Source organism: Myotis daubentonii, chromosome 11, assembly GCF_963259705.1.
Source record: "Myotis daubentonii chromosome 11, mMyoDau2.1, whole genome shotgun sequence".
Lineage (NCBI taxonomy): Eukaryota > Metazoa > Chordata > Mammalia > Chiroptera > Vespertilionidae > Myotis > Myotis daubentonii.
Genome location: NC_081850.1, coordinates 37061134 through 37076905, shown reverse-complemented (window position 1 = coordinate 37076905; position 15772 = coordinate 37061134). Strand labels below are relative to the sequence as shown.

At 41.3% G+C, this 15772-nt stretch overlaps 1 protein-coding gene across 4 annotated transcripts in view; it reads left to right on the top strand.

Moving 5' to 3' along the window:
* DOCK8 (dedicator of cytokinesis 8) overlaps positions 1-15772 on the top strand; it is a 200254-nt gene that overhangs the window by 46315 nt on the left and 138167 nt on the right. For all 4 annotated transcript variants that reach the window (XM_059656823.1, XM_059656825.1, XM_059656822.1 and 1 more), the window contains one exon: positions 13582-13757. In XM_059656823.1, coding sequence (XP_059512806.1) covers positions 13582-13757 — 176 coding nt within the window. The remainder of the gene's footprint in view (positions 1-13581; positions 13758-15772) is intronic.

Sequence of the window (15772 nt, the reverse complement as noted above, 5' to 3'; positions counted from 1 at the left end):
ATGAAATAGTCCTACTGAAAAATAGACTGCAAAAGGTCATTTGTGAGGACATGTCTTCCGAAAAACTACTTAGGACTTGGGTGGCTTGCTAGACTGCTGTTTTTATTTGTACTTTTCCTATCTGTTTCAAAATCGCGGATTATAATAAAAGCACATCCGGTGCATAATGTGCATGCTTTCAGATATATCAGGTGAACTGTGAACCAAGACAAATTAATTTGGTGCTAATATATATTTTATTGAAAACCCCTGAAAATTATTATGCAATTTCTGTTTAAAATCTTACTCCAAAGTATTAAACATTTCGTTAAAAAGTGACAGGATACACTTTTCTATCTTAAACTAGGTGGGAGGTGGGGTTGGGCGCTTTGCTTCTTTGTAAATTAAGACCTCAGCGCTCTGCAGCCGGCTGTCTTGAGAAAGTGTGGACATCACTGAGAAGAGGCTTTGAGGAAGTTCAGCCAGCAGGCTTTAACCCCTTCTCTGCAGGCCAGCTTTGACTCTAATGCTGCAGCCTCACATTTCTTCAGGAGAAGTCGTTTATAAATATAAAGTCTCAAAGGAAACAGTTGCTTCATGACTGCAGGTGCTTTTTGGTTTTATGGAAGTAAATGTTGATGAATTAACTTCATTAGCTGGGCAGCCGAGTTAACACGTGGCTTAACGATCCATTTTCTAAGAGAAGATACCGAAGAAGTAGCACACATCTTTAACTATACAAGAATCATGTGTGCCTCAATTTATTCCTTTTTCCATTTGCAAATGAATAGCCTTTAAAATACACTACTCCGGGTTACTCCAGTTTAGTTTTCTGATGATCTTTTCCCAGATCTCTGCTCCTGCTTCTGCTTCTGCACAGTCTGTTACCCCTGCGCCTCCTATTAACTGACAGCAAAGCAGGAGGTATGAGGGAGCCACCGGCCCCAATTTGATATCCACTAAAAAAAAAAAAAAAAGCATGGCCTGCTTAGGAAATCACCCTGATGTTTACCTGCTTGTCCCGTTGTAATGTCAGAATGAGTGACTGTTCTTCCCCTTGAGTCATCTTCCCAAATGAAGGTTCCTCCAACAGAAGTCAGCATACATGGTGATTTCCCTTTCCCTTCAAGAATGATTTCATTTCATGGGAAGATACTGGGACATTTCAGCAAGATTCATATCTGGGGAGGCAGAGAAGTAGTGCGTCATCTAAAGACTCTCAACCGGAAGTAGCTTTAACAAGCTGCTCCTAAGCGAGAAGCCATAGACTGTCCATTGTATAATTTTAGACAATTGAAAAGGAGGAATGAGTGCATTTTGACCTTTGTTTCTCTTACCTTTGTTTATATAAACCAACATTTCAACAACTTCATGTGCCAAAACAAATGGTTGTTTAATTTTTTAAAGTATTTAACTGGACAAGGTTATTTAAAACTCAATCAATTATAAGTTTGTTGTTTTGCAAGAGGAAATAACTTGGAGTCGCATGGATCTGGGGTGAAGTATAACTGTCGTGTAATTGGTATATAATTTGGGGTAAGTTAACCTCTGTGAAGGCTTCAGTTTCCTCATTTGCAATATTGGCATAATAATACTGCCCATTAGGGTTAACATAAATGACATAATGGATGCTGTGTAAATAGTGGCTATTACTGCCAATGTGTTTGGCACTGTGGAGGCACTAGGAGATTAAAAGAAGAAGATCAATAGGAGATTGTTTTGCCTCTAAACTGGGCTTTATGATCTATTTGAGATAATATAGGAAATCCCTACTGGCTTTGAGTGTGGTAGGTGCTCAGAAGAGAGAAAAATCCATGACATAATAGGAGGTAAAGGCTTGATGGGGAAGGTGAGGAGACTTAGAGGAAGGTTCTCAGCCCTGGCTGCCCATCAGAATCCCAGGGACCTTTAGAAACACCTGTGGCCAGGCCCTCCATGGAATGAGTAAATAAAAATCTCAAGGGATGGGCCTAGGTCAGTGGTTGGCAAACTCATTAGTCCACAGAGCCAAATATCAACAGTACAACGATTGAAATTTCTTTTGAGGGCCAAATTTTTTAAACTTAAACTATATAGGTAGGTACATTGTTATTAACTTAATTAGGGTACTCCTAAGGCTTAGGAAGAGCCACACTCAAGGGGCCGAAGAGCCGCATGTGGCTCGTGAGCCGCAGTTTGCCGACCACTGGCCTAGGTATTTTAAAGTTGCCTGGGACTTTAACATGTGGTCTAGTTTTAAAAATTATATAGTAGGAGTATCCCAAACAGGAGGAAGAACATAAAGTGAAGTTTCTTTTGTTGTCCTACTTGTTCTGAGTTTCAGAGAGTATGGTCAGCAAGAACCACATACTATTCCTAGGATATATCCTTATATAAAGATAGTCGGTTGAGTGTTGTCCCTTGCAGCGAGGGTTGCTGTTCAATTCTCTGTCAGAGCACATGCCTGGCTTTATCCCAGGTGGGAGTTGGGAGGCAGGAGTCAACTGATCGATGTTTTGCTCCAGCATCAAAGTTTCTCTCTCTCCCTCTCACTTGCTCTCTCTCTGAGGATCAATGGAAAAAAAAAATCTAAAAAGAAAAAAAGGATAGTGGCTTCTGTCATAAATCTGATAAGTCAAGTGAGAGGAAGGGTGTGTTTGATTTCTTCTTCTGTTTAGTCAGGTTTGTGTTTTTAAACTCTAATTGTCAATGTTAGCTGTGATAATTTTGAATACAAGAATTTCAAAGTCAATAAAATATTTTTTAAAATTTATATTTGAATATGAAGAGGAACCACCATTTGGAGTTGGTTTCTTAGACATGATGATAGAGTTGTTCTGGGCCTATCTGACACTCCTGTCAGAGTCCTTTGTGCCCAGGGCCAGAGGGAGTGGCCTTAGTGTAGCATCGCTCATTGGCTGTGGCATTCTGCATTGCCACAGCCATGTGAACAAGTTGGCCAGACACTCTCTGATGTCAACAACTCTATATTTGATGTATTTATTAAAATGAAACTGTAAAATACTAAAATTATTTTTTAGTTATTCAAAGTAGAAAGGGGAGTAAAATATGCAAGAGAGGAAAGGGTTGGACCTATGCCCTAAGGTATAAAGAAGGATCAGAGACATTATCATGGTGTTAATGATCTTCACCTACATTTTTATAGAGAGAAAATCCTATTTTTTAAAAATGAGAATAGAAAATTTTGAAGTGAAATGGAATGAACCAGCTGAACCATAATGTCCTTGGGTTAAGAAAAGTATGTAAAAAGCCACATCCTGGATATGTTCCAAACACCATGGTTACATGACATGTTTGTACACAGGGGTGGGCAAAAGTTGGCTTAAAGTTGTTCGAATAAAAAAAGACATGCAGGTTATCATTGCAGTAGCTTTATTAACTCTGTTTCTAATACAACTATAAACCTACTTTTGCCAACACCTGTATAACACTTATATAGGGAAAAAAAGTCTCATACCTGAAAAAGCATTCATTATTATTATGTGTTTAAACTTCTGAACAATAAAGCAACCTTTTTCTTTTACTACTAAGGCTGAACGCTTGATAAATATGGCCCTTTATTATTTTTCTTGTGCCATTGCTCATGTGTGCTTCATTTTTCAAGCAGTTGGGCTGTTCTTAGTTTTCATTGATTTCATGGAGGGAACATGATAGAAAATGAAGATCTCAGTATGGTGTATAGTGTTCATGCAAATTCACATGGAAGATAGAATGAAAGAGTGAGGCCCTGCATGCAGAGCAAGAGTTTCATTACTGTCACTGTTTAAAGCAGGGGGATCAAATCCACCTTGGTAAAATAGATGGTTGCCTACGATGGCATGTCAGCATCTTCCACTTGGTGGCATCAGGGGAAGATTGTCATTGGTGGAAGCAGGGAAGTAGTTAGTCTAAGACGTTGTACTTTGAAATTACTGAAGCCAGAAGAACATGTCTTCAGATCTTTTTACTTAAATATGGTAGAGAGTTGAAAGGATTGTCTTAAGCATTCACTCACTCATCCATTCATTCAGCTCATGGCAGGAGCTGGTCTAGGAGCTGGGGATACAGTGGTGAATATAGCAAAAGGTCTAGCCTCTTGGAACTTACACTCTAGGAGACATAGACAAAAAAAGTGAATATAGACCAAATCAAGGGGGTTTTAATGATTTGAAGAATGAAACACGAAAAGGGAGAGAGAGTGACACAGAAGAGAGCTTATTTGGTGGTCTGTGAAGGCCTCTGTCTAGAAAGGAGACACTTGGGAAGGATTCTGAATGAACTTGACAGATATCTGAAGGAAAAGTCTCCTAGTCAGAAGGAGCAAAGTCCCCAAGGCAAGAGTATGTGGCCTACTCCAGAAACAGCAAGGAAGCAGAGAGCGAGATAAACAGAGTAGGCAGTAGGAGATGAGATCATAAAGAAAGCAGGGCTGGGTCATAGGCCTCAAAGACCATGGAAGAACTTGGGTTCTTCCCTTGGTTAAGATGAAGTCACTGTTTGAGACAGCGTGGAGGGACCTGGAGAGTATTAAGCTAAGCAAAATAAGACAATCAAAGAAAGACAAGTATCACATGATCTCACTTATATGTGAAATCTAATGAACAAAGTAAACTGATGAACAAATTAGATCCAGAGACAATGAAGCATGCAACAGACTGATGTATTTCAGAGGGAAGGGGCAAGTGGGAAGAGATTAACCAATGAACTTATATGCATATATCATAGCCCATGGACAGATAACAGTGAAGGGAAAGCTTGGGGAGGGGGTGGAGGGAGTCAATGGGGGGGGGGGGAAGAGGACATCTGTAATACTGTCAACAGTAAAGAATGAAGTCGCTGAAAGCATTGAGCATCAGCCAGGCACAATCATAATTTTTATAAAGATTGCTAATAGGGTTCTTTATATAAGGATCATTCTGGCTGTCACAGGGAGAATAGACTGGGCTGGGTGAAGTTGTTACAGTAACTCAGGAAAGTAATGGTGGTGCTTTGGAATAGGGTGGTGGGAGTAGAGAAGGTGAGAAGTGGTTGGATCTTAGATATATATATCAGAAGTAAAGTGGACAGGGTTTTCTGATGGATAATACATAAGGTGTAAGAGAAAGAGAAAAATCAACATTGACTCCAAAGCTTTTGCCATCAACAGCCCGTGGAATGGAGTTGCCACTTGCTGAGATGAGAAGACTTAGAAGACATAGGAAAGCAGATTAGCAGGGAAATTAAAAGTTTGTTTTAAATTTGTTATGTTTGATAGGTCTATTAGATCACCAAGTGGTGATGTTGAGATATAATCAGAAAAGTCAACCTGGATTTCAAGCCAAAGGTTGAAGCTGCAGATATAAATTTGTAATATAAAAACCAAAAAAGGTATTTAGAGCCATGGGAGTAGATGAGATCATCTGGGCATGAATACAGATTGAGAAGAGAAGATGTTTTTAGAACTGAACCTTAGGGCACTGTGTATGGGGAGGAGAACCTAGAAAAAGTGTCTCAAAGGGAGAGTGACTAATCATCTCAATTTGCTTGGGACTGAGTGGTTTCCTGGTACATGAACTTTTAGAAGCTGAGACACACTAGGACAAGTATTTCAAGAAAGAGGGACTGATTAACTGTGTCCAGTAGTGTAGAGAAACCAGGACCTTTAAATTTGGCAATATCGAGGTCTCTGGTGACTTTTTGTTGTTGTTAATCCTCACCCAAAGATATTTTTCCATTGATTTTTAGAGAGAGTGGAAGGGATGGGGAGAGACAGAAAGAGAGAAGGTTGGGGATCAAGCCTGCAACCAAGATACATGCCCTTGACCGGAATCAAACCTGTGACCCTTCAGCACATGAGCCAAAACTTTATCCACTTAGTCAAACCGGCCAGGGCTCAGGTAACTGACACAACTTGCCTGATTTGAGAACATCCTCCATGAAGATAAACATTCATGAGGGTATAAATAGCCAGTGTACCTGAAGACATCATTTCTCCTCCAGCCCACACAGAGCACCAGAGGCCTCCCCAGTGCTAAAACAAGGGACCCGAGTCCTCTGTGATTACTCCTGTGATTTGAGTCAAGCCATTTAGCCTCTGTTTTTCTTTTTTTTTTGTTTCTCTCTTTATTGATTAAGGTATTACATATGTGTCCTTATCCCCCCAGTGTCCCCCACCCCCCAACTCATGCCCTCACCCCCCCTGGTGTCTGTGTCCATTGGTTAGGCTTATATACTTGCATGCAAATCCTTTAGTTCATCTCTCCCTCTTACCCTCACCCTCCCCTACCTTCCCTCTGAGGTTTGACGGTCTGATTGATGCTTCTCTGTCTCTGGATTTGTTTTTGTTCATCAGTTTATGTTGTTCATTATATTCCACAAATGAGTGAGATCATGTGATATTTGTCTTTCTCTGACTGGCTTATTTTGCTTAGCATGATGCTCTCCAGTTCCATCCATGCTGTTGCAAATGATAAGAATTCCATCTTGTTTACCCAAGTGTAGTATTCCATTGTGTAGATGTACCACTGTTTTTTAATCCACTCATCTGCTGATGAGCACTTAGGCTGTTTCCAAATCTTAGCTATGGTGAATTGTGCTGCTGTGAACACAGGGGTGCATATATCCTTTCTGATTGATGTTTCTAGTTTCTTGGGATATATTCCTAGAAGTGGGATCACTGGGTCAAATGGGATTTCCATTTTTAGTTTTTTGAGGAAACTCCATACTGTTCTCCACAGTGGCTGCACCAGTCTGCATTCCCACCAGCAGTGCACGAGGGTTCCTTTTTCTCCACATCCTTGCCAGCACTTGTCATTTGTTGATTTGTTTATGATAGCCATTCTGATAGGTGTGAGATGGTACCACATTGTCATTTTGATAAAATAAAAATAAAAAGACCCCGAATAGCTGCAGCAATCCTGAGAAAGAAGAACAAAGTAAGAGGGATCTCAATACCAGATATCAAAGCCACTGTTCTCAAAACTGCCTGGTACTGGTACAAGAACAGACATATAGACCAATGGAATAGAATAGAGAACCCAGAAATCAACCCAAACCACTGTGCTCAAATAATATTTGACAGAGGAGGCAAGAACATACAATGGAGTCAAGACAGTCTCTTCAATAAATGGTGTTGGGAAGATTGGACAGATACATGCAAAACAATGAAACTAGAGCACCAACTTACACCATACACAAAAATAAACTCAAATTGGATAAAGGACTTAAACATAAGATGGGAAGCCATAAAAATATTAGAGGAATCCGCAGGCAGCAAAATCTCAGACATATGCTAAAGCAATATCTTCACTGATACAGCTCCTAGGGCAGTGGTTGGCAAACTCATTAGTCAACAGAGCCAAATATCAACAGTACAACGATTGAAATTTCTTTTGAGAGCCAAATTTTTTAAACTTGAACTATATAGGTAGGTACATTGTTATTAACTTAATTAGGGTACTCCTAAGGCTTAGGAAGAGCCACACTCAAGGGGCCGAAGAGCCGCATGTGGCTTGCGAGCTGCAGTTTGCCAATGGAAATTAAAGAGAAAATAAACAAATGGGACTACAGCAAAATAAAAAGCTTCTGCACAGCAAAAGAAACCATCAACAAAACAACAAGAAAGCCCACTGCATGGGAGAACATATTTGCCAATGTTATCACCTATAAGGGTTTAATCTCCAACATTTACAGGGAACTCATACAACTTAACAAAAGGAAGATAAACAACCCAATCAAAAAATGGGCAATGAATCTAAATAGATACTTTTCAAAAGAGGACATAAAGAAGGCCAGCTAGCCTTTGATGTGCATTAGAGGGCAAGGAAAAGCTCAAACTTCCTTAAATAGCTGTGAATTTAAACTTGTAAGGTATTTAAAAATTTTTTGTGTATATCTTGTATTCTGATGACCAGGCCTCTGAAAAAAATAGCTGGAAAGAAAGTTGGCACAAGAGAAGTATTGAAAATTTCTTCAGGGCAGTGACTTTGTCCTCTCAGGCTAGTGCAGGACTGCTGTAGGATCCCAGTGAGTATTTGTTGAAGGAATGGAAGTAGGTGTATTAATCCAGGTTCGGCCAGAGCAGCGGACCCAGTAGGAGCTACATATGTATGTATATTAAAGAATTGATTACGGGGAATTGGTTACACTGGTGGCTAATTTCCCAGGATTGTCAGGAAGGCAAGATCACCAGAAAGCTGAAGCTGCAGGGCATGAGCTGAACTTTGAGAGGGCCCCCACCCACTTTGAAAAAGTATCCAATGTATTTAGACCACCCAGGATAATCTCCATTTTGATTAACTTAGGGTCAACTGATTAGGGACTGTAATTACTTTGGTAATATTCTTTCACGGCAGCACAGGTCGATTGTATCAGTAGAAGGTGTGTGTATGCTACAAATAGCTGCAGCCTCCCTTCTGTCCTCCATCCATGGCAAGAGGAAACTCTTGTAGCTCACCCTGTCTGGCAGCATACTAGGAAGGGAATTCGGGGAATGTAGTTCAGCCTAGCCAAGTTGACACAGCAGAAAGCCATCGCTATAGATAAAGCCTGATTTAGGATCATTTGTATTCTTAATTATTTTCATTTTTAGAGGGTGTTTTGTTTTTATTATGATTATTTAGGGTTTTTTCTTATATCATTTTAACAAATGATAGACACAATATGATCATGCATGGTATAAGATGACTTTGCAATTACTTTGGATTCTAACACTTAAACTAGTCTTGGGTGTCCACTGACTTAGGAGGCCATACATAGCTCAATAAGCAGAAAAAACAAAATAGTTATCACATTTTTCCGTGTATAAGATGCTATTTTTTTCAAACATCGTTAGACTGGAAATCGAGGGGCATCTTATACACAGAAGTCAGCCAAGGAGGGAGCTGCATGGGTGCGTAGCTGCCCATACCTTGTCAATCAGGCTTCCTCTAATCATGAGCCTTGTTGTTACTGATGTCAGCTGATGCCACAATTGGAGGTAGAAGTGGAGAGGGACCAGGGCATTTTGAGCCCATAAAGATGTCAAAAACTAAAAATATAAATACTGGTAAGTGATTGTCTTACTCTGCAAAGTTCAAATTGAATGTAATCAGCTATGAAAAAAAGCATGGAAATAGAGCTGCAGAGAGACAGTTTGGACCTCCTCCCACTGAGTGTATGATCAGATGGTTGAGAAAACAGGAAGAACAACTCCTTAAGATGCCAAAAAAGAAGAAGGCCTTCAGAGGAAAACCAGCAAAATGTTTAGAATATTGATTTCTTAATTTTGGGTTGGAAAAGTGAGGGGCGGGGGGAGCGCATCTTGTACATTTAGAATGAACAGCTTCCTCCCTTGTTAGTTTCAGTATGGAAAGGGTAGAGGAGACTTAAATACCAGCTGTGTGCAGTTCTGGAACCATACTCAATAGTACTATCATTATGGTTTGTGTTTACAGTCTATTTAGTCGTGAAACCTATTCAGACCTCAGGAGGTTATGACTTTATGATCAGTTGTGCATATAGCACTGGGCACATTTCCACACCAGTAGTGCTCACCCTTTCTCCTTGGTTCTTAGAGATCATAGGAGCTGCTCTCAGCCAGGTTTTCATCAGATGTGGCTTTGAATTTCAGGGATATGACACTGAATTTTTTTCTCTTTGATGATTGCATGCAAATGCCATTCTCTATGGAAGCTTGTCTTTTTCATGTCTTATACATGAAAAAATACGGTAATTTTCATGTTTGGCTTTTAAGCCCCCAAGAGCCCAAGTCCTGCCCTAGGGATTGACCTTAGATCAACTCTCCACCCCATCCCCAAACTTCAGCCCCCAATAAAATGCAGTACCATTGTAACACTCTCCAATATTTATTTTCTCCCTTTGCTTACCGCTAAATAGGCATACTGTATGTATTTGTATGTATGTGTTGATTGCCTCACAATAAATCCTACTATTGAGATTAAGACCTCAAATAGTTTAGAAAGAAAAATCTATTTTGGTTTCCAGTTATTATTTGAATTTGTAAGAGGAACAACTGTGTGGAGGCCTTGTTAACCTTAATCGGGCTCTCCACCCACTTGCCAATGGCAAGACTAGTTTACATCACATTTAGAAAGAGCAGCTTCCTCTCTTGTTAGTTTCAGTATGGAAAGGGTAGAGGAGACTTAAATACCAGCTTGTGTGCAGTACTGGAACCATACTCAATAGTACTATCATTATGGTTTGTGTTTACAGTCTATTTAGTCGTGAAACCTATTCAGACCTCAGGAGGTTATGACTTTATGATCAGTTGTGCATATAGCACTGGGCACATTTCCACACAAGTAGTGCTCAATGGTGATACTTTTATTTTTTACTAGGGGCCCGGTGCACGAAATTCATGCACTGGGTGTGTGTGTGTGTGTGTGTGTGTGTGTGTGTGTGAGGGGGGGTGTCCCTCAGCCCAGCCTGCCCCCTCTCACATACTGGGAGCCCTCAGGCGTTGACCCCCATCACCCTCCAATCACAGGATCGGCCCCTTGCCCAGGCCTAATGCCTCTGGCCTAGGCGTCCGGCCCGGGAAGCGGGGACCTGCAGTGGCAGCCGGGGCGGGGTGGCCGCAATCCCGTAGGCTCCACCCCTGCCTCTGCAGGATGCCTCTGGCTCCACCCCTACTTCCTGCTATCACTGGCCAGGGCGGCAAAGGCACCTGATTCTCCGCCTTTGCCCTGCCCCCCAGCTCTTAGCTCCCCCCTGGGTTTCCGATCACTGTCAGTGGCAGGGGGCTTCTTCCTGCTTTCCCTTTCGCCTCCCTGCATTGTGCCTACATATGCAAATTAACCGCCATCTTGTTGGCAGTTAACTGCCAATCTTAGTTGGCGGTTAATTTGCATATAGCCCTGATTAGCCAATGAAAAGGGTATCGTCGTACGCCAATTACCATTTTTCTCTTTTATTAGTGTAGATATTAGCTTTTCCCTTCAAAGATAGTGATTTATACGTGCAAATGTGACAAACGGTACCACCTTATGGTTGTTGACTAAAGAGCGACGGAAACATGCATGAGAGGATCTCCCTGTACTCTTCTTCTGTGTCCCTGATGCCCAACCCAGTGGCTTGTGTTCAGTAGATGCTCAGCAGATAATTGCTGAATAAGGGACTCAGCCACCCTTTCTCCTTGGTTCTTAGAGATCATAGGAGCTGCTCTCAGCCAGGTTTTCATCAGATGTGGCTTTGAATTTCAGGGATATGACACTGAATTCTTTTCTCTTTGATGATTGCACACAAATGCCATTCTCGGTGGAAGCTTCTGCTTACTAGGTATTAGTGCTAGAATCACATTGCTTCAATTGTGCTTCACTATAATTCTAAGTATATATTTACAGTGCCTCTGCTTGAGTAATTGATATTCTTTATATTAAATTTACATTTATTACTTCTTTAATTAATTAACTTACTCTTGTTTATTTTAAGCAGCCAATCTCATGAGAAACTCCGAATGGACTTGTGGGTAGTAGTAAATGTATATTTTTTATTCCCAAACACACTATTGCCTTGTGTTTTAATTATTTCTGGAAATACACATTTCCTGAGAAGCCCGCAAGAGAAAATAAAATTGTAGTGGTTAAGAACATGAACCTGCCTAGGTTTGAATTGCAGATGGGCTACTTCCATGTGTAACCATGTGCAAATTATTACATCTCTAGCCTTTACTGTCCTCATCTGTAAAATGGGAATAATAAAAGTGTGTACCTTATAGAGTTCTAGTGAGAATCAAATGGGATAATGTAAATAATGACCTAGCCCTATTTTTTGACACATAGTTAGCGCTCAATAATTGTTAGTTGAATAGGTATAAACTTTACACTAATAAGGTTGGCTGTGCAATAAATGCAGTTTTCTTCACTTCAAATATAAGTCTAATTTCTTCACTTCAAATATAAGTGTGCTGGTTGTGGTGAGGAGTGGGAAAGTTCACTTTCCCTATTGAGGTTGGTCTTACGTAGGTTTGCAGTAGGCTTTTTTGTTGCGTGCATAGATGATGCCTGTGGTTCCCTCTGGCTGAGGTCAACAATGTTTTTCTGCAAACTCTGTCCCCACCTGGCTCCTGCATAGGCTGATGATTGGCTCCCTGCGCCCTGCTGGTCCCTGTTGCTTCATTTTGAGAGGCAGCCTATAAGGACTATGGTTGTCTCCTTCGCTGACCTCCAAAGTCCCTTCCAAATAGAAGCAGGAGAAACTTCCTTGTCCTCTCTCACACCACATGAGAGCCAGGGGGAGCTAGGGAGAGAGTCTTCGCTCTGCTGTTCTATTGAAGGATGTCTGTTGCCTTCTCTGCTGCCCCTTCTGCCCCTTCTGGCATTGTGTAAGTCCTCCACCTTGAAGCATCTCAGACAAAAAGGAGGGCAAAAAGCTGCTCAATTCTCAGCTTTGTCCTCACTCCCCAACATGTTATTCATGTCTCCCCCACCAACAGGGACAACAGGGGTGGGGAGGGGCAGGGCAAGACCCATTTACATTCTCTTACCTTGTTTCTTTTCGCCTCTTCAGTAACACGCTGTTCCTCCTCTCCAGCTTGGAACCCATACATCTAGTCTGATGGACAGTTTCAGGGCGACGAAAAACCGGTTTTATTAGCACTTCCTTTGATCTGTCCCTGTTTCATATCGAGGTAGTACAAGTCAAGAATCTGGGGTGTTTGTTTTGTTCGTCTACAGAGAGGGGGTCAGAGGTAGAGAATAGTACTTCCTTGGGCAGATGACTCCAAATAGTCTGCCATAAATGAACACCATAGAGCTGCTATTGTATTATTATTATTATTATTATTACACAAATCTACTGATCTAAGTGATTCTTTTACTCCCTTAAGGCAGTGGTTCCTAAGTCTTTGGACTTCACAGACAAGAATATATATTTGTTGAATTGCCAACTTTTTATTTTATCAACTAAAGAAAATTATTTTTTTATTACCACCACTTCTATCACTTCTTTTATCCTCTCCCCTGTGGAAAGACATGAGTGAAGAGCAAAAACGCCCTCATTTTAAAGCAAGTACAGTAGATATATGAAACCTCAGCCCGTTGCCCGTAGTTTTGCTCATTCAACAGCAGGCAGTGAAAATGTCTTGCCGACCAGCACAGTCAGCCCAGCAGCGTCTGGAAGTCACTGCCTCGGGAATGTTTCAGCCTCCAGTCTGGTTCCCTGTGGGCTGTGATTGCGAGTGCAGGGTTTCAAGAACCCATGTAGAGGATAACCCAGGCCAAAGGAAACACCATGCTGAAATAGTCAAAGGAATGTCGTTGAGTTTGCCTGCATTTCTGGAAAATTGCCTCTTTTCTACTTCACTGTATGGCCTCAGAGAGTGTTTGCAGGAGAAATTGTAAAAATGCAGCAAAGCCTTATGATCTCATTTTGGATCTCCTCAGGATTTCTCATCAAGGTGCAATTAAGCAGAGAAAAATTCTGCCTGGGGGTATGATTTTAATTACTCACCGTGTTCTGACTCGACTTTCCGAGCTGCGTTTCTTTTCCATATTGCTGCCTCTGTGTGTGACAGCTCCTCTGAGCTAAGAGTAAAGCACTTGTACTGAGTGGAAAGGGGTAGGGGGACCAACACCTACTGTCGCCTTAGTGCTTCTCTCTGAAAACCGAGAGGGAACCTCCTTTTCCTTTTCCCTGCCCCTGCAGCCTCAGTTTTATGACCCAGTGGAGCCGGTGGACTTCGAAGGACTTCTGATGACACACCTGAACAACCTGGATGTGGAGCTGGCCCAGGAGTTGGGAGACTTCACGGAAGACAACTTGGACGTGGTGTTCACGCCAAAGGAATGTCGGACTTTGCAGCCCTCTTTGCCGGAGGAAGGGTAAATCGTTTTCTTAAACTGTACATGGGATTGTGACTGTCTGGCCTGTTCTTGGTAAGGGGAAAGTTGCTCTAATTTTGGACTTCTTTTAAAAATAAACTAAATTACTCAGCTCTGTTGAGATGTGCAGGATGACTACGATAACCCCAAGACCTACATGTAGACAGGTTTTGAGTTGGTTTGACCAGAGGCTTTGAAGTCATGTGGGAGCTAAGCCAGTGAAAGGGGTGCAGTGGGACAAAACAGAATGCTCCATCAGAGGTGAGGAGTGCAGGATCTGGAGTCAGACTGCCTGGGTGTCAGCTCCGTGACCTTGGGCGGGTCATGTGACCTCAGGAAGCCTCAGTTTCTCCATTTGTAAATATGTCAAGATTTTTCATAAATTTTTTTAAACCTCCATTCAGAAGCATCTCAATTGGTTAATGACTGGATCAAGTTATAAACATAAGTTGGACCCACATTTGTTGAGCATCTACTGTGTTGGGCAGTGGGATAAAAAGATGAATAAGGCAAATTTCCCTTCCCTTGAAGAAACTTTTGTCAAGTGGAAAAGCAATGGAGAAAGTTCTGTTGAGTGAATATGTGAATAGCTGTTTAGGGCTTGAGTTTCCACAGTGGGTTAGTCTACGTGTTTATAGGTATGGGCGTTAGATCTTGTTATCGAACAATGGAATTATATCTAAATGAAACTCGTTACTTCTGTAGTGTAAAAAGCAGTGTCTCTTTGGAGATTTTGGATGAACTTTGATTTGCATTCATTTTCAAAACAAAGTTAACATTCATATCCTCCTGGACATTTTCAGCCTCCTCCTCTTCCCCAAAAAGTCCCAGAAAGAAGATCATGAAACATGGCCCCTGCCCTCATTACTCTGGGCTATTCTGATTCTAGTTTGGATTTCGTTTTATTACAGTTTAAGGAAGTTGGATGACAGTGAACAGTGACATGGTATTTTTTACCCTTTTCTCTGTTGTTTAGCTAGTTCTCATTCGCACAGAGCTGACCACATGCTCAGTTCTTAATGTTTTGAAAATACTCACTTCCCACAAAATAAAAACTCCGCGATCCTTTGGAAACATTTTTCCCTAAGGATCAGTCCATCTATTCAGGTTTGTCTTTAACTTAGGTAGTGTCTATTATTTTTACTCTTAGGAGAATCATTTAATTTGATTTCTTTGTGTAAAATTTATGGTTAATTATCTTCAAGTGAGTTAGGATCTTGGAAGAGCCTGTTTAAAATACTTTAGAGGTAGGAGGATTTTTATTTCTTGAGATTTGATAGAGGAGGTAATATTTTTCTTAGCCTTATTTTTTAGTGTAATACTACCTTGTTACTGAAATTTATAGCTAACACTATCTGATGACTTGAATACAACCGGTACCATTTAAATCCTTGCCCCAAAGTCTTCTGTGTCATTAAAGCCCAAAAAGGTACCATGGTCGTCATCAGAGTCAACAGCGGATCCTGTTGAGCCCCCTGTGCCTAGCCCAGAAACTTTGTGTTGAGCAGTGATCGGTGGTCATTATAAGCCTGCACTCCAAAGGTGAGCTGCCTGGGTTCTGGCCCCTGCTCTACCACCTCCTGGGTGACTTTAAGCCAGATCCTTCTCACCTCATTTTTCTGCAAAATGAGAATAATGATAGCACCTGTCCTGTGGGGGCTGATAGAAAATTAACTGAATTACTACCTTTAAGGTGATTACATCAGTGCCTAATGCATAGTAAATGCTACTTAAGTATGAACTATCATCTGTAGGTCTTATGTGCTAGACACTCTTCTAAGCACTTCACATGCTAACTTATTTAAACTTCATCACAGCTCTCTAAAGGACACGCTCCACTATTAATATCACCAATTTAAGGTGAAGAAACTGAGGCACAGAAGGGTTGAGTGACTGGCCCAAGGTCACATAGCTGATAAGTGGTGGGGCTTAGATATAGACACGCAGAGCCCAGGGACCACGTGGCTAATGTTTAGAATACTTCATCTGATACTAACAGCAAGCCTACACAGTAA